We start from the raw sequence: 19,922 nt of genomic DNA, 5'->3' as shown, positions 1-19,922 counted from the left end.
TTGATAACATTAGTTTTCAGGGCCTGTGAGAAGACACCTGAAAGAAGAGACGTGTTTACAATCTGGAGAAGATCTGAGGCCATGCAGTTTTATACATCCTTGAAAAGGCCTGTTGGTAGATTATCGAGGCAGCAGGAGGATTTCAGATGTTGTATAATGTCTTCCAAGGTCCTATGGTTAATCACATGAAAATGTGCCATGGTATTTGAATTATTAGGTGGACCTGTGGTGGTCCTACACCTGGTGTGGACGCACTGACTGTTTGCCCTAATTTTTTTTATAATTTTGTCATTGAAAAAGAAGGCAAATTCATTGCCACAAAGACCTGGTCATGATAGCAGCATATAGTAGTTAACACATAGTCACAAAAGAACATAATTAATTTACAACATTGACCCACAGTATGATAAAACAGGACCTGAGCGGCAATAAATGACTGTTCAAGAAGATTACAATCCCTTTGCACCCAATTATCACTGTGAATGCTGTGAATGTAGATACCTTGAATCTAATGCAGTGTCACTAAGTCTTCTTTTAATACAGTATCCTTTATTTGTGAATTCCACCTAGCACTTTATTCTTGCTATTGTCTTTGTAGTTTAATCTTAACAGTTTTGTTTCAGGATTTTTAGTTTAAATGTGAGTCTACAAAACTGAGGGATGGAGGATTTTGTTACAGCACAATAGTAGTGCACATTCATTGTCACAGGTAAAACTTAAAACTTGTTAAAGGCCAGGGTTTACTTTAACACATACTTAAAGGTTGTATTATGACACATAGGCCGGTGTGTTTCTGTGTTTCTCTACTGTATGCTCTGGATGTGTCTCTTCCCATTTTCTTTTATTGTTTCTGTAAGACTAAAAATATAAGGATTATTTTTTCTCTACTTATGGTTACCATCGCTACTTAAATCAATCCGTCATGATTAGTAGGGTGATTTCTTACCAAAATAAAAATATATGTTGCTCTGTATGAGACATCATCATCAACGTACTCTGTGATTGGCTTTCTTTCTTCATCAGTGTGACAGCTGCATGATGTGCCACATGCCTTTCCCCTCAGCCACGTGAATGACTGCAGCTTCGTATGTTCATTAACATGCTTAACTTCCCCTATAGTAAAAAGACACTCCATTAAACCCCTAAATAGAAACTGTACACCTTCACCTTCTGCAGCCTTTTTGAAAAAATATTTTTGTTTGTAGTCAAGATGTCAGAGTGAACAAGTGTGTGTGTCCAAGACAGTATGTTCCCATCAGTAAATGGGGTTTATGCTACAAATTCAGTGAGAAGCTTAGCTACATTGAAGTTCTCTCCCTATTTTTTTTCATTTTTGTAAAGCATATATTAGGATCAAGGGAAATTTGAAACTACTTAAAAATAAGCAGCTTATGCCTTTTTGTCAAGCAGGGTCTAATCAGGGTAATTTCAGCCATGTGCTATATTCAGTGACTAGCTTAAAGTGTCAGCCATGACCAACTTAACAGAAAGTTAGGCTCAGTGTTCCCCTGCTCTCCCCCCTGCATGATCCATGCACCTGTTGATCAGACCCGAAGACAAAAGATGAAGCACATAGAAAGATTTCTACTTGGCCATCCTGATAGCCATCTTCATACTTCGGTCTGTCACTGAAAAGCTACACCTACTGTTTAAATACATGTGCAAACATAGCAGGTATTTGCTTTCACTACAGTGTGTGATGTGTGTCAGTAAGCGTATTGTATTCTTATCTTATCAAGTTAATTGTTTACAACATACACATAGGATATAAAAGGCAAACAGAATTTTAAAAAGCTATACATTGAATGTACCTTCACTTGATGTTTATTTTTTTACACAATCATTGTTTATTCTCAAGGTGTTTCTTGCACAGTGTGAGCTCACAATAACCATGCTTTACAACTGGCTTCTCTCTTATTATTTGTGTTTGTTGTTTTTCTGTGATTCTTTCAGAGTCTGAAAATAATAATGCATTTGATTGCACCTGTAATGGAGTTGTTGTCTCTGTTTCTTTCTATCACATTTCTTTGGCACATGGGTGTGTTTATGTGTGCTGTAACAAGTGTGTGTGTGTGTGTGTGTGTGTGTGTGTGTGTGTGCGTGTGCGTGTGCGTGTGTCAGTGTCTGCAGAGAATCTGGAAAAGAGCCTCAGGCAGATGGAGAGGCAGCTGCTGCAGCTGGAGAGAGACCTGGAGACGTTCTCCTCCCCCGATGACCCTAACGACATGTTCCTAACTAAAATGGCTATATCCTTTACAGACGCATGCATTCACTCACTCACAAGTTCTGAAAACTAAATTGAAGAATGTTACTTGAACTGGTCGTTTATCATCTAAAACGGTGGTGCTGCATAAGCTGGCATAAGAGAAAGTTTTCATAGTTACATATCTGAAATTGTGGTATGAAGGGGCAGGAACTCTCAAGTCTAAGGTTTATCAAACACATTTCCTTCACATTTTACATAACTAAATACTCATGCTTTGTTTCATTAGTTGCAGTTACTTTAAACCCAGACACCCTCACTCACCTGCAATTTTTCAAACAAAGAAATTCGGTATTGAAAATCTTGCTTTGTAAAAACTTCATCCCTCTCCTTCCAAATTCTTCATTTTCACCAGTGTTCATATAAGCACTATGGATAACACAACAATTGCTTGATAAAATAAACCTTAGAGGTATAATATGCTGTTAAAACACAGAAGAAAGGGAGACATCCCAACCTCGGTTTTATAAAAAGTGTCTTAGCTCTCTTTTTGAAGCGCACTTCAACTTCAAAATGAAGAGTAGAGAGGTAAAATGTGGATGGATCCTCCTGCATCTTTCTGTCACTCCCTTTCAGGAAGTTCGTCATTGTATGTTCGTCAGTCATTAGTCAACTATTCAATTAAACATTGATACCCTGGCTAGTCTGCACTAAAAGTACCAGTCGGTTTAACATATTATTTAAATTATTTTTATTTTATTAATCATTTCAATTACATATTGGCATGGTGTCTCAGCTGTTGCTGTGGAGAGCTGCCGCTCGTCCTGCAGCAGTATCAGTTAGAGCAGTAATCAGCTGTTATCCATTTGAGCATACCCAAAAAGAGCACCTGAGCTGAAACCATCCCTTTATTTCTAGGTCTGGATGCTGTAACCCTCCAATATCCCACCTCCAGTTGCATGTGTTATACCGCATGGCTCAGAGACGTGTTTCAGCCTCTTTTATAGGCCTTGCAACCTACTAAAGCCAGCCACCGAGCGTGCAATGAATTGATGAAGCGGGCTAAGGCCAACTAGCCCAATTTTTAAAACTTTCACAGTATGACCAATCAATGCCAAACCATGACTCTTCATAGACTACAGTTCCACTAGCGTTTCCTCAAATATTACACTACACACTTGGTTTGTTAGGTTTCTGAAGCGACGTGTTAACGATTTCAAATGACTATAATAATATACAAAATACAATACTTAATCTTATAGATTAAATTGTACTCAATTTGACTGTTTTATTTGAATGTTTAAACAGAAGCTCTAATTCTTAAACGGATAAAAACCAAACACATAAATATCCAATATCTACTGTTTGACGGTCCTCTTTGAATATCCAGGTCCATTTGTTGACAGCTGTCCAGCAGCAGTGTTAATGATTCACTGTCCATTGAAGTAGTTCCAGTGGATCAAGTTGACAGGCATCACTCAGACCAGGTGTGCAAGTGTGTGTGTTCAATAATACACCGTGTACCCAGCTTCCTTTGTGTAGTATTGATCAATAGCCTTGAGCTAGGGCACTGATGGCTTGTGCTGCAGTAGTTAGCAGAGAACTTGAGTACAACACAAAAAGGTTCACTGAGAATGGTTTTGACAGCTCTGTCTTTTACTACCTTGCTATCCAATTCCAGGTGCCTTGCACACAATGTTTAAACTGAAATGTTCTTTATTTGTCATGTACACATCAATAACAGACGTCTAAGACAAATAAAAAGTGCAAGTTAAAATATAGGGCTAAATTACTTTATAAACAAATACAATATGGACACCATTTGTGTAGACAGTACTGAAAATGAATAAAACTAAATTGTAACAAAAAGTAAAAGGAATGTTATAAGGTATAGTCACTGTTTGTTACTCATAAAAAAGAAAACACTGAGCATCAAGGCTCACGTTTTTTTGCCAAAGAGACCAAGAGAAAGCTAGACACACCCTAATCAGGCTTAACTGTGTTACCAACAAATTCCTAGAAAGTAGTGTCTTTGGCCATCCATATGCAAGTCACACACTCAACACTGCTCATATTTGTTTTAAATGTATAGCCACCACATCAGTCAAAAAGCAATCTTTAATCAGCTTTTTTTGGGTCAGGCAGCAGAACCACTGCAGTGTTTGATTGGTAGCCTAATTAATTATCACAGCCTGTATCTACAACCTGGAAATTACACGTAGTATTTTTGAAATATGTTCCTTACTTATTGACACAACATAGTTATGTGACTTTCGTTCACCTTTAAATTAACTAAATTAAATTTTAAGTATTTTGTAATACATTACACAAATGATATCGTCGTTACAGTGCAGGTATAGATTCATTTTGACTTCATTTGTTGCACAGAATGGTTTTTAAAGCAAAACAAAAACGAAGTGTACTCACCTCCACAGCAATGTTTCTGACTCTGAACCCAGTTCCTTTATTAATCTATACTAAAAGGAAGTTTTTAATAAATATTGGTAAGTCGTGTTAGTATAATCAAGATCTTCAAAGGGAATTTTGGCCTGGCCATTTTTTTATTATCTCACATTTCAGAATACTGACATTTACTTAACATTACTCAGTTGTATCTTTTAAGTGCTTGATAAAAGGCAGGGGATTTTCTCTTTCATACTTGAAGTTCCACTGCTCATCCTAAAGAAGCTTCTTGAAATGAATTGAGTATACAGTCATGTTAAAATCTTACATATGATGACAACTTCTGATGGATACTGGCAACAGTCATCATTCCATCCAGGGTCTGTAATAAGAATGCTAGAGCGGACAGAAATTCTTGAGAATGAGCTACAATCCACTGATTTCTCTGGAATAGGGAGAGAATCCGGAGAGCGGGAAATCTTTTGCACCACATGATGCTCAACCCCAGCTCTCAGCTTTTTTCTTTTTCTTCTTTTCTACTTTGCTTTCCATCACCAGCTCAGACTTTCCTCATACCTCTTTCTCCTAGCTCCTGGCTTGGAAAAAAAATCCTGACAAGTCCATCTTGGAGCAGTGCCTACTGAACAGAATTTACCCAACTGTGTATGAGTAGTCCCATCCTCAGCCAGATTCAATAGTCCAGATGTCAAAAAAGCCCATCAATTGAGCTATAATGAAGGACGCACAATAGGAGCCAGCGAGGCTACTGCACACTCACACAGAGACACTTTTGCTTCTTATCTGCTATTAGACCAGGTTGTTGGGGTCATTAGCAGAACTGCTGGTTAGGGACACATACTTTTCTTTTTTCACTGACTTGCAAAGAAAGGTAATCTAGACTTTAAAAGAAACAGATTAGTTTACACTGAAAACAAATGTAACAGCGCTAACAATATAGCATATGAAATTATTTCTGAACTGCAAATTCAGACTTCCTGTTTGTGTGGTGACTTAAAGTAGACTTTCCTAACTGTATGCCCTCTGGTAGTTGGCAGAATGTGTGTAAGTGCTCTCCCTTTCCCACTCACTTTGGTCTGGAACTGACTTCTCTCCAGCTTATGTTGACACAAACATTACCTCCTCATAATCACACATCCACAAACACATCTACAGTATATTATAGCAGAGTTGTCCTTTGGTTTGCTGGGTTTAATCAGGAGGACCTTTTAATGCTGGTCAATCTTTTATGCTAGTCAGTTTACAGACCACTGTAAAAGCAATCTGAAACAGTAGATCTCTGTCTGTTGTTGAATATATCCATGTCTCTGTGGACCAGCTCTTGACAATACTTTTTGGACATTTTGAGGTGAAAGGACATTTTGTGAGTCCACAGTTAGCCTTAAAGGCATACGAAGACTAAGACTGTGCTTGCTGCCACATTAGGTACATAACCAGTGCTCAGAGCACTCATTACATGCTGAATTTACATTGACTGTGAAATTTGTGCTAAAATAATCTGAAAGCTTTTCAGTTAAGTATAATCTGATTGGATGGGCTTTGAAATGACAGTGGTAGAGAAGGTTGAAGTTATTGAATTTTGAGTGCAGGAAAATCTGCCCCTGTGTGGATTTTGGGCTCCAAGTAGAATATTTTTTTTTAATTTATTTATATATATTGGTATTTTATATTGTGCGTGCCAACTAAATCAACACACCAGCAGCCAAACATTAGTCACAGATGCTGTAGGCTGCAGGAGGTCATATCAGCTGACACAGTAGTAGTAACCTGACTGACAGTGTCAGAGCTCCTAATGCCATCATCACAATTTACAATTATTACAATCTGTTTTCCAACTTCAAATCCTTACAATAAAACATGTTAATGCTTTCTCTTTTACACTCCTGTATTGCTGACAAATGGGCAAGTAGTATACTTGCTGCAATTGACACTTATGTGATATTTCGTTGGTGACCTTGACCGCAACCCTCACAGCTTCAGCAAGGTCGCCAGGGAGCAGTATGACAAGCTGGTGATAATGCACAGCAATATGGAGACGCTATATCAGAACATGCTGGAGTACTTTGCCATCGATCCCAAGAAGACCTCTGTGGAGGAGCTGTTTACTGATCTCAGCAACTTCCGTACCATGTTCACTGTGAGTATACTGTAAACTAGATGGACCCATAAGAGAAGCAGGAAAACTTTGTTTTTTTAGCATGTTTTGTGAGTGTCCTGGCAATGACAGGCAGCAGCACAAATAACATAGTTTAAGGCACACAAACATAATAATTGAATGGAAACAAGTAAGAAATAACATATTTTAAGATATCAAAACATAATTCAACATTCAAAACATCTACAGCCACATGTGACGGCTTCCAAGTCTTTTAGAATCACTTTAAATGTGTCCAATGAAACCAACTCCCGAAGATTTAGGTAGTTTTGTAACTCGTTCCAATCAGACAGAGCAGCAAACTTTAATGCCCTTTTTCTGGTTCAATATGCATTTTAGGGACTGTTAAAAGGAATATCCTCAAAGCAATTTCAGTCAAAAAACAACTGGACTGGTTGTTTGTCTAGGAAGACGTTTCACCTCTCATCCAAGAGGCTTCATCAGTTCATGTACGCATCTGAACAGGCTGGGACTGGTCCAACTAACTGGTGTGGAGATCCAGGTATTTAACCTCTCACAAGGCCGATGATGTCACTGAAACCCTTTGTGCTCCAAGTGCCCACGCCCGTCGTTAGAGTGACAGTCGGTGGTGGGCAGTTGGTTTCGACGTCGTTAGTGCTCTATTGAGTCTGAACGACAGTCGTTGGGGTCACCCGGGCCATGTGTGAACAGTTGTCCTTTGAGGTTAGATTGTTGAATCTCCTGGGAAGGGATGAAAGGGCGGCATTGTAAATTGGAGATAAGTGGTGTCTCAGACCCCCTCCTCTGTTTAGCGATGAGGGGGGGGGGGTCTGAGACGACGGGCGTGGGCACTTGGAGCACAAAGGGTTTCAGTGACATCATCGGCCTTGTGAGAGGTTAAATACCTGGATCTCCACACCAGTTAGTTGGACCAGTCCCAGCCTGGTCAGATGCGTACATGAACTGATGAAGCCTCTTGGATGAGAGGTGAAACGTCTTCCTAGACAAACAACCAGTCCAGTTGTTTTTTTTGACTGAAATTGCTTTGAGGATAACGATGACCTGGACGAATGAGAACATTCACAGGCTTAAAAGGAATAGGTTCCTGGGAACAAAGACAATAACCTCTAATACTTCTTTGAAGGATGTAAGAAGAAAGCAGTCCAAGTACAGCCTTATTACTAAGAATAGGCCAATGGTTGAGTGTACAGATGGACAAGGCCGACCATCCAACCCGAGCATACAAGGAACAATGATGAAGAAGAGCTTCTAGATTTGTGATAAATTTCAGTGCTCCATAGTACACAGTATCGACCATATGTAGGCATTGTTCGGATGCATTCATCACCAAAATCCAGAATGGACATAAAAGGGGCCGCAACAAGTCTCTTTTTGGCCTTTTGTGTGAGTTAAAGATTGACATATTACTATAAACGTTTACATCTGATTGCAAATTGGGTGGCTAATTAATGCAGCCTTTATCTCATGTTGCAGTTGTTCACCAGAAATGTATTGGCTGCTGTTTAAAAAATGTACTGAAATTGTGGCTGATAGATATATTAAGCAACTACACCTAAAAGTAAAATATTGTTACATGCCAATTTGTGTGCAGTCATTGCACAGTTGGAAATATAAATTGTAAATACACTATGATGTTAGTTGTTGACGGGTGAAAGTGATGAGTCTAAAAGCCAGTCTATTGACTGAGTGTCTGACACTGAGGGAAAAGTTGACAGGTTTGATGGCCACAGGCAGAAATGACTTCCTGTGGCCCTCTGTGGTTGCACTGAATGTACTTCTGTGCTTGACCGGCATGTCATGGAGTAGGTGTGAGGCATTGTCCAAGATGACATGTAACTTGGACAGCATCTATCTCTCTGACACCGTGGCCAGAGAGTCCAGCTCCACCCCCACAAATTCACTGGCCTTGTGGATCAGTTTAAGAGTCTGTTGGCGTCCGCTACCCTCAATCTCCTTCCCCAGCACACAACAACTAACAGGATAGCAATGGCCACCAGATACTAATAAAACATCATCTGCGTTGTCTGGCATATGTTAATGACCTCAACCTCCTCAGAAAATAGAGACAGCTCTGGCCTTTCTTGTAGAGGGCTTCAGTGTTTTCAGTCCAGTCCAATTTACTGTCAGTGTAAACTCCCAAGCACTTGTAGTGTTCCTCCATGTCCACTCTTACTGCCTGGATGGAAACACTTTGGGGGGTCACTGGTGACATAGCCGTCCTTAGAACCACAACTAACTCTTCACCCTTGGTAATACATCTAACTGTAGCAGTCAACAGAAAACTTTGGAAGGTTCTGTAGCAGTCAACAGAACCTTCCAAAGTGTTGCTGACCACTCTGCCCAACACAGTGTTGCAAGCACATGTGCTGTGGTCTGCCAGTCAGTTGTAGTAGTTAACAATCCAGGCTTCTGGGTGAGAAGCTGACAGCAATGAAGGTGGATTTATCAAACAATTGGAAATATAGGCTTGCTTTACAGTGTCTGTATTTATGAATGTGTTGATTTTAAACTTTTACTATTTTTATCTAATGGCTGCATCAAGACAGAACCTCAACTTCTCTTGGGATTCTCACATCAGTGTCTTGTGGTTTAATGCAAAGAAGAACAGTGCCAGTTCTATGTAGTCCAGTCTTACCCAGACATTTTTGTCATCACTGAGCTCTGTGGCCTTATCAGTCTGGCGCTACTGTGAGCTGTGGAGACCCACTGTGTTTAATCAGCAGGATTAGTGGCACAGGCCACTGGGTGCAACATATAATAGTAGCTAATTAGCCTACTAAAGTTCCTGCCCTGCCCCCAACTTAACATCTACCTCACACACACAAATGGATTTCATCCCTCTTTTCTTTTTTTTTTTGCCTGCAACAATTAACTTTGCTTTTGATTTTCTTGTACTCTGCATTCTTGTACAAAGCTTTGTGTTTTTCACGGAGAGTAGTTGTTGTGTGCCTGATGTACACATTTCATGCATTTTAACCCAGGTTACCTGGTTGGGTATAACTGGGGCTTTGGCCAGGGGGTATTTTGAAAGATTGTGGAAAGAAAATAAAGGTACATGATAAACGTTTAATACTTTAAGTAATAAAATAGATATAAAACCCAGAGATATGTAGTACATTGTAGTAATTTAGTGAAGAAATAGTTTTATTAAGCATGAACCTTGCGTTTTCAAATAAATGAAAGCTTCAGATTGCGTTTACGTCTGTGAGATGCAGCTAAGATGCGGGCCTGCACGGGGCCGATGCAGACTGCTGCATAGATTAAAATGAGAACATCTGTTGCTTCAATGCACAAGTAAAAATCATCTATGACATGCTTGAGGTCTTGGGGTCTAGACAGGTGTAAGTCTAACAAGACTAAACCGCTCTAAATAAGTCAACTAATATTTTTTTTGTAGTCCTTTTGTAAACATCCCAATACAGTGTATAGATTGAAGAAAAGGCACTGCCCTGTCGGATTTGGTACCAATGTTTTAGCCAACTGCTAACGAGTTCAAACCACATTTACGGTGTCTAACTTTCACATGATGATCTATACTCAGCTCTACATGTACAATAAACAGCGTTTTCCATTGAGGCACAAGATATGTCATTATTCCTGCCATCTTTTCCTCATTCACATCATAACACTTAGTTGCCACATATCCTGATGCTGACTGCAGTATGTGGCATTGAATCTATCTCTACAGTATCTACATAGTCTTCTCTCTTCACAGGCTTAGAGGGACACAGAAAATCCAAAAGAAAGGTTCCCAGATGCTTTGCTTTTAGCCTGTCTGTTCCTTTTTCTCTTATTGTTTTCACCTGCTATTGATCCCTGGACTTCTCTGCAGTGTAATTATTTTCCTCTCTTTAAAAGCCACAATCCAGTGGCATCACTATCTGTGTTCAGATATGAATCAGACCCAGAGTGAATGATACAAAAAGCAGTATGTTGCAAGCATGCGTTTAATGCCAATTCTTAATAGGGAGAAGAATATATCGACAATGCTATCAGCAAGATCATTTCTCATATTGCAGTTGTAATCCCTTTAATTTTAGCTGGTTAAGATTTGAATTGTGCTGTAGCATTTATGTTCTGATCAAACATGACAGTTAATGACTCTGCCAGTCAAAGGTGAACAAGCCAATTGTTATAATGACGAGCATTATTTGGTCAGAACTCCCAAGGTAGCTTTTTATTCCCCAGTATTCGGTCAGCAATTTGTTCAAATGGTCACATCACAGACATATCTTGGGAGAAGCCAAGGCTAGGTCAATGAACATAGGCACACAGTAAATCTCAGCCCCATAACCTCTCGGTCAAATCTGTGTCAGCATTTACCCTGCTGTGCCAAGGCCCATGCTAATAGGTGCGCGCTGTCTCTAGACCACTGCCTGAGGCGAAGTGAGCCTTGAACTGTGTATGTGTGTGTGCATGTTTGTTTGTGTGCGTTTGTCATTTTGTGTTAGCAGTTTTTTATAGGGAAAGCTGCTTAGCTTTTTCACACACAAAGATGGACACACACACTCATACACACACGTACAGCATGCTCAGTCACCCGTAGGAAGGAGACCCAGGGCGAGGCCGCACATCTGACAGGAATCCAATTGAGCGTGTCTAATGGCGGACATCCAGGAGAGGAGGAGGGGGAAGCAGACCTGCAGTGATGAAGGAGAGCGGAGGGCAATTTCCTCAGAGAGCGGTACTCTCTCTCTCTCTCTTTTTACCTCTTTCTCTCCTTCAGCTCAACAGTACATAAAAACGAAAGCTTTGTCAGAAGGCTAAAATCAGATGACTCTTCATCTTTTTGTAGATCAGACACTTTACTATATATCAAAATCAATGTTCCTTGAGTATTATTTTGCATAAGTTAATAATAGATAAATTTGTATTAAGTGAATTCATATTCTAAACAAATTTATATCTGCCTTGCCTGTTCTTAAAATGAACTTTTTATGTAACTGTACTTAATGTGCATGCTGACTCTGTCTATGTTATTATTCTCTTATTTCTAATTGGTTCTTTGATTTAAGAAGACAGCATAGCTCTTTAGTGCTGCCTGTGATCATATAATTTTTTGTTTTAACAAGGATATTTTGATGTAATGGTCTTTAGCTGCTATTGTTCCTGTTCTATTCTCTTTGTGAAGCTTAAGAGTGATCCTCTCATAAACAGGCCCACTTGTTGTATTGACCTAATATTGACTAATAATAGTTTCCTAGCTGCTGGCAGCAGTAGATGGTCCAGTTTTTTAAATAAGATGTACTTTTGCCTCTTAAGACTTCTGTAGATCTGCATAGCCATATTATTGAAACCACCTGCCACTTATTTTTCATTCACTAGGAATGGCAATGTCAATTGGTTTATCAGTCTGCCTGCCAGAAATAGCCACTGAAATAACTCAAACTTCAGCATTCATTGTCATGAAAATTTGTACAGACATTCATGATCTCAAAGGGAGGAATGCTACTGACTTTGGTGCCCTGACACTTCTGTAGTGCAACCATGAGGTTCACATTTGCGGTTCAAATTTAAATACAGTCATAATTATTGGGTGGAAACCCATATCCTGTCTCTAAGTCTGACAATACACCCTTTCAAAGTACTATTTCTGGGTCCAAATGCTCTGTCAAACAAAACAAATAACAATCGCCAAACCTGTGAACTCTTTTACCATCACTTCTTTCTTAAATAAGATACCTTTTCATTATAAGGAAAGCAGTAAAACTACCTTGAAATAGTAGTTTGAAGGGGCGTTACACCACAATTTAAAGAACAGATAGATTGAATCCTTATTATTATTTTCCTCTTGTGCTACCAGCAGGTCAAAGTTTTTACTTATTCAGTGAAATAGCTCATCTTCTACTTGATGGATTGGGGGAAAAATGTACAGATGTTCATGATTTCAGATCCAATTAGCTTGTTATTATGTGAATTGTTATATTTGTTCTGGGCATTCATGGTCATTGTAATAATTTGAATCTCCTTACCTTTGATCAGGCATCAGTCATTTGGTTACCTGCAATACTAGTGACTTTCCCATCCTCAAATGTACTGTGTGTGTATCGCCAATTTTCAAAGTTAGCATGCTAACATGCAAATCTCATCATCAACCAATGTTTATTCAGGAAAAATTGACATGAAACTATTTTTAACAATGCTAAGATTGTTAAAATGGTGAACATTATACCTTGTTAATACTGGCGTTATCATTTAGCTGAAAACATGCACCTCCTTGCCAAAGTATAACTAACTAGCTTACATGACTGTACACTCTTGTTTAATGAAATTATATAAAACTTAACCGTCTTAAGATAACATGGACTGTACAATATTGGCCTGCAGTTTTTCATCGTACAGTTGTCATTTGCATCAAACGGTTGTATGGAATCTTGTTGCGTTACACTTTTCTATTTTAAACAAAAGATTAACTAATTACATGTCTTTTTTAGTCTTTTAATCTCTGAGGCTGTTGTAAATAAGTCGACAACACTGGCTAGTTGCTCTCCGTAAGAAATATGGACAGCAACCCTTAGTTCGGATTAAGGGTAGCAGCAGCTCTGTGTGGCAGTTTGAGTGCAAGTATGTTTACATTCTGTTGTAGTAATTTAATTTGACTTTTTAATGAGAGAGCTGCTTGATGATGAAGAGGCGGAAGAGTGTCATAGTTTTGACTATGTTCACATCAGGCCTATATCACAGCTGAGCTGACTACTAACCTAGGATCAATTAATTGTTCCTTATTGAAAATGTATTATGTGTCAGTATTCTTGTTCTAACTTTTTCCTTTTCTTCATTCTCTACCTGTAATTTACCAGATTGCACATTATGAATATAGTAAGTTGTGAATCCGTGGTTGCCACAAGCAACTGGCATTTCATCATTACATCAAATCAAAGTTGATTTTTTTGAGGACTTGGTTTCTTTTAAAAATAGAGCTCTGAACAGCTTCAGTGTGTCTCAGTCATTTGGTATTCGCCGTGCCCTTCTTCCCATCCTCTTCAGCACTCTCCTCTTCTCCTGAAATTGTATAAACCTGCTGAGTGGTGCACATCAGTGTTGTTAACTGCCATTTTCTTTTTATGTGAGTGGGCCTAGAGAACTGTTGTTTAAGTCATATATCCCTGCTAAGCTGCCAGCAAGTTAGAATCTCATTGTGGTCTATGTATGAATAAGAAAAATAGGAAACAGATAGATAGACATATACTGTGGATAGACATATAGATAGTGTCCCTTAGGGGAAATTTGTTTTCAGTCTGTTACATCCATATGGGCAATATACATGGAAAAATACATCAGCAGATACACCTCAGAGTCCTGTATCTGCAGCCAGATGGAGGAAATGTGGATACAGAGGTGTCATTGACAATGGTGAGGGCAAGGCGGATGATGGCTCCTTCGTTAAGATCTGAGATGTTGGTTGTGGGGGAGTGGATAATTTAGAGGCAACATCTTGGTGAATTTGTTTGTGTTAGAAATGGTGAGCAGGTTGTAGAAACAGCTGGAACAGTACAGCAGGATGGGCTGGGTTATGCTTTTGTAAAATAACAAAAGGAGGTGGACAATAGAAAGTTTACAGCTGACATGTAATCTCTGCTGCGATTGTTTGTGGATATCGGTGACGTGTTGATCCAAGATGAGATTATGGTATTCAAATGTTTTGACCTGTTCTGCTGTCTTGCTGTGGATTGAGATGGGAAACAGTCCAGCGTTTGGTGCATTAAGACCAGTTTTTTTGTGTTCTCTATATAGTCAGTGTGTATTTGTTGTGGTTTCTCTTTATTTCCTGTGGCTTGTTGATGCCGAATCAACTACACTGATTTTAAAGTTCAAAATATTATTTTCAGCAAAGGATCTTTTTCACAACATACATTTTGTCTTTTTACAGTAGGTAAGAATGTGTTTCTATTAACAAGAAGAATGGCTCCATTCTAGTGTGTTATGATCATTAAGCATGCACCATACAAGAAACCTGAAATCAAAGCAGCTACAGTAAATTGAATTCAGTCATCATGAGTTCAGTTCAGTTACACCTGTGCTTTTACAACTGTCAAAATGTCTTGTGAAAAAGGCGAACATGGCCTATGGTCACTTGTATGCAGACTTAATAAGAGGCTTTCAGTGTGCCTCATAAGTGACTGCCCCTCTTTAATGTGCCACTGTAGTATGTTGGTTGGGCATTACTATTCTTCTACTGACCGGCCTGTTAAGCCGCATTGTGTGAATAATACAAGAGAAGAGGAGACAAGGATGAGAAGCTGGGTGTTTGATAAAAGCCTCGACTCCCTTTCTTTAAGTGATCGCTATTGATCAGGGTGGCAATCATGCTTGCACTCTATTAAATCATATGCAGTCTGTCTTGGCTGTGGCATTATTGAGCCATCGACACTATCAGTTTAACACCCCTTTGGCACAAGGATTATAGAGCCTCTGCCCACAGTGGTTGATGTATGGTTGATAGTATACCTATGAAATAATTCTTCATAGACGGGCAGAATGGAATTAATTACATTTTTGACAAGCTTAGAAGTTGACTAAATTAGGTTATGAAATTGTCAATAATATCTAAGGCTATTTTATTTCCCATAGCAACCACTGGTGCTCGCTCACAGTCTCAACAGAGGTTATACAAGCTCATCCAAACTCAAGACTTGTATTTGAACAGTGAGTAGTATACAATGCTGCAAGCTCCACACCAATCATTTTTTGGTCATCAGAGTGTAACAAATTAGGAGACATTGTTAAGTTGTGTTTGCAGTTCTCTTGTTTTTGATAGAAATATCTGCACCTATTTATTATATTTTCCTACATTGTATTGTTGTGCTTTATGAACAGAGAGGCCTGACAAAAAAAAAGAAATATGTTTTACCCTTATTGGATTTGACTGTCAGTAGAAGTTTCTATTCCTTAATGTTACTAGCCTGACTCTCACCAGATGAATTCCGTTCCGCGTTGACTCGTTGCCTAGCTCCACTCAACCATCTGGGATCGCTCCATAGGAATGTGATTTCGGGTGGTTGAGCCAATCAGGACCGCTGGGCAGGGGTTTTATAGATGTGACGTAGCAGAGAAACGATGGCGGCTCGCATCGAGGAAGCAGGCGTCAACATTGATGCTGCTATTTCATCCGTGCTGTCCAATTAAGCGAATATTTCTTCTTTAAAATAATACCAAAGAACGGCTCTGAAGGCTTTTGGTGGTGGAAACGATGTTCAAACACTTCTCCCGACCGAGTTTGGCTTTTCCCTGCGTCGCTCCCATCAGCGTCACAAGTTGGTTTCTATGTGAGTGGTTGAAGTAGCACGTCAATGAAGATGACTGACAAGTGGTTCATCCAATCATATGCAAGGGTTTTTGATAAGGCCCAGCCTCCTGAAATCACTTTCCTATGGAGCGATCCCAGATGTATGAGTGAAGCAAAGCGGAACAGAATTCATCTGGCGAAGAGTCAGGTTATAATGTAACATCATTTGAGTCAAACTACATTTTCCCCTAAAAAAGAAATGGAATTGTATATGCATGTAGGATATTTTAATATTTACTTAATTGCGTTGCAAGAAATTCTCTCTCAAATGTTAGTCATTCCAATCAGATACAATGATACTGCAATGCAGTAAGTGGAATCAAATTTTTTTCGAAAGTGGTACTTAACACATTTTGATTTCCTAATTAAATTCCAAGTTCATGGTTAATAATTATATCCAGTAAAGTTGCCTACTTATTATTGTAATTGTATCTATGTTTGTGTTGTGACTTAAACTGTGAAATTTGTGTTGTTGCCTGTGTTGACCTGGGGCCTGTTTCACAAAGCAGGTTTAGTGAAAACTCTGAGTCTGTTAACCCTGAAATGAGGGAAACTCTGAGTTTTCCGTTTCACAAAGGGAGGTAACTCAAACCAGAGAGAGAGGGGTAACTCTAGCCTGTTTCACAAAGAGAGGTAACTGAACCTCTCGGTCAGTTACCATGGTAACATGCTCTCTGAAACTAACCTGGTCGGGACCAGGTTTTTCTCAGAAAACCTTGAGTTTCTCTCTGTCTCCGCCCTCTTTCAGCCACACACGGTATTTGATTTCCTCATTCATTCATTCAGCGGGCGAGTTTTGGCGAAGTATAGTTCTGTCTGTTTTTCAGAAAATCACCTCAAACATCAGACATTAGAAGTTATATTATGTCGGAACTATTTCACTGCCATGGCGTGTCCTTTTGATAACGATCCCGTGGATGAAGCTGCAGCAATACTACGCAGATAATTAAATATTCGTCGGGAGATGATTATCAGACCGCGCATTGACGTCCTTAATATACTGCAGCCATAATTACAAAATGAATGAAATGGATTTTTTGAGCAAGTTGAATGTATTTGGCTCAGCGTTTCCTAAATAAAATCCCAGCTTTTCTTGCAATTCATAGGTTCAAAAGTGTGTGCTTTTAATTGGGTTACCGGTATATAAACTACTCCTATAGGTGGAAACAACAGCCTTCTGATCCAGAATATCACCTATAATGCGAGGGGTGCATTTCACGGCAGGGAAACACCGTTTCATGTCACAGTCCATCTCATCCCTCCTTACATTTCCAACATTAACAACCAGTAATGCTTTCATATCACAGCAGATATTGTGTGTGAGATTTTGCCGATGTTTTACCTGTTTGAATACCTGTATGTTTTTATTATATATTTCATCTTAAGCTGCTGCCAAGTGCGCTTCTCCCCCGCGGGGTTGCACTTAAATTAAATAAATTAATATGCTACCACTCAAGCAGTTTCCCCTGTGATATTACTGTGATTGCAAAACAGGACTACATTTAACTCATGCACTGACCCGAGCCGCAATGCTCTCCCGCACCGTCTCCCTCTCTTTTGCTGCTGCAGCGGTGTAAACCTGCTCAAACTCACCGTATGAGCGCATTAATATTTCCAATTCCAGTTGTAGCGTAGCCCTTCGCTTCCCCGTTGCCACGGTGACTCGTCGAATCAGGGCTCCATTGATGCTGTCTTTTTTTTACTTGTGGTGCACGCGCTTAACTCCAGGTCAAAGGAGTTGATTAACCTAACGCAAATCTGCTGTTCTGGAACCGAAAACTCAGAGTTTCCTATCTCAGAGTAGATCAACTCAGAGTTCAGGGTTAGACTCAGAGTTTTTTGAACCTGCTTTGTGAAACGGACCCCAGGACACTCTTGAAAACTAGATTTTTAGTCTTAATGAGTCTTTTACTCCTGGTTAAATAAAGTAAACTATTTAACACTCAGTGAATCTGCCATCAGTCTCCTAAGTTCTCTGTCAGTTCCATATGGGCCGTTTGAATGACTTTAATAGAATTGTCAGTATGGATGCACAGTTGTAGAGTCTGCTGATTTGACCATGGAGATTTGAGTAAGGGCTGGTTTGACCGCAGTCGAGAAATACAGGCACCCATGTCAGCAGTATTACCGCAACTATAGTCTTGCATTGCCCTGTCTACATAGTGCTGTGTCCATGAAAGAGTTAACAGCTTTAGTGTCTAGCTCTGCTTTTAATATCAATGTGTGAAACCCAAAGTGTATTCAGACTTTACTGTATGCGTATATTTACCTGACTCTGGATTTTAAATGTTAGGGTGCAGGATGCATCCCTGTGGATCATGGACTATCCGCTGTTCCTGCTTTAAAAATATAGTTTATATGTTGTACAATATGCCCATTGCACATTTTAATCTCCGGTTCTTCTATTTCTCTTGCACTATTTAGAATTTATTTTATTTTTATTGTGTATATTTTGTACTATTGCACCATGGGTCGAAGAGAAACTCATTTTCGATTCCTCTGTAGGTCTGACACATATTCCAGACTTGACAATTGAATTTGACCTTGAGTTTTAAGAATCGTTCATAAAGAATCGCGATACTTTGGTGAATAAATTTTTTCCCCACCCCTAGTAAGCCAATTAGAGGCAGAGTAGGGGGGGCATGCACTGAGTCATTCAGATTCAACCAGAATGTCCTATCAGATTTACACAAGACAGATCCTTTCTAGCCATAACCCTTTGAACAATTCACACATAGCGCTCAAGCACCTATTTGCAAGCGCAGAGTCAACGTCAACAAAGACATGTATATAGACATACATGTCTTGGCTCTTATCTGGGGCTTTTGTCGGGGAGCTCGCAAAAACTGTCCTCCAGTGAAAAATCAGGGCTAAAGTCATGAAGTTAGAAGCTTCAGCTGACTTTAATGGTGCCTGATAAAACTGTCTAGTGACAACTGCCTCTGCCTTTGACAGGCTCTACACTACTGTAATTAACCCCACTTAGCAACCTGTCTTGTTTTCTCTTTCTTTCTGTCTTTTTGTCACTTTCTGTCATTTTCTCTCTCCCTTTCCCCCGACAGCAAGCACTGAAGGAGAACCTGAGGCTTAGGGAGTCAGAGGAAAAACAGAGGAGAGCACGAGCAGCAAAGGAGAAAGCTGAGCGTGAAAAGCAGGAGAGACAACAGCAGAAGAAGAGGAGGTTGCTGGAAGTCAATGCAGGTAGAGGCCGTTCAATCTGCTTGCATTCTCGAGCCCTTTACAGAGATCTGTGTGCTAAATCAATCAGTGATCAAATGGTATCATGAAGGCAACATTCACAGTGTTGCCTTCCCTTGATTTGTGGGCATTTTAGCACGGCAAGGTTCTTGATATATTGCGTTGTGCAGATTGTTGACCTTGGAATTTAAAGGTAATATTATGAATATTGTTTAGTTATGGATCCAAGTATCGAAGCTCCCCTTTCTTGGGATGTTAGAGCGCTGCCAGCCCAAAACTGCAGTTGTCAAGATTGTAGGGTTTCTGTGTACCATTACACTAGACTATGATAGGTGATTGCTAAAACGACCCCACTAACACAGCCCCCACACTTTCATTCTAATAGCCCGCAAACATGTAGCTTCTTTAATATAATTTTACCCAGGTGTGACTGATCCGAAATAGATAGACCTATGATTTCAACTACCTACATGTCAGCCAGGCAGTATGTGTTTTTGCTTCCCAATGCATTTTTGCATATTGTCAGTGGATGTTTAGGGAGTTTATGGAAAAAAAAAACATTTTTAAACACTGCCCATTGCTGTGGCCCTCATGGATAATGTAGCTAGAATGATGTCTCTATTTATCAAGCAGGTCCAGGCATAGCTATGAAGAAGGCAGTGTCTGCCTTATGCCAG

The 19,922-nt window shown here is 39.6% G+C and overlaps 1 protein-coding gene across 1 annotated transcript in view; it reads left to right on the top strand.

Annotated features, from left to right (window-relative positions):
- LOC310951498 (protein diaphanous homolog 3-like) overlaps nucleotides 1-19,922 on the top strand; it is a 176,826-nt gene that overhangs the window by 91,122 nt on the left and 65,782 nt on the right. The window contains exons 24-26 of the mRNA XM_083919754.1: nucleotides 2,122-2,248; nucleotides 6,599-6,761; nucleotides 19,110-19,248. Coding sequence (XP_083775880.1) covers nucleotides 2,122-2,248; nucleotides 6,599-6,761; nucleotides 19,110-19,248 — 429 coding nt within the window. The remainder of the gene's footprint in view (nucleotides 1-2,121; nucleotides 2,249-6,598; nucleotides 6,762-19,109; nucleotides 19,249-19,922) is intronic.

This window comes from Echiichthys vipera (genome assembly GCF_963691815.1).
Source record: "Echiichthys vipera genome assembly, chromosome: 1".
NCBI classification, from domain to species: domain Eukaryota; kingdom Metazoa; phylum Chordata; class Actinopteri; order Perciformes; family Trachinidae; genus Echiichthys; species Echiichthys vipera.
This window is presented reverse-complemented; position numbering and strand designations above follow the sequence as displayed.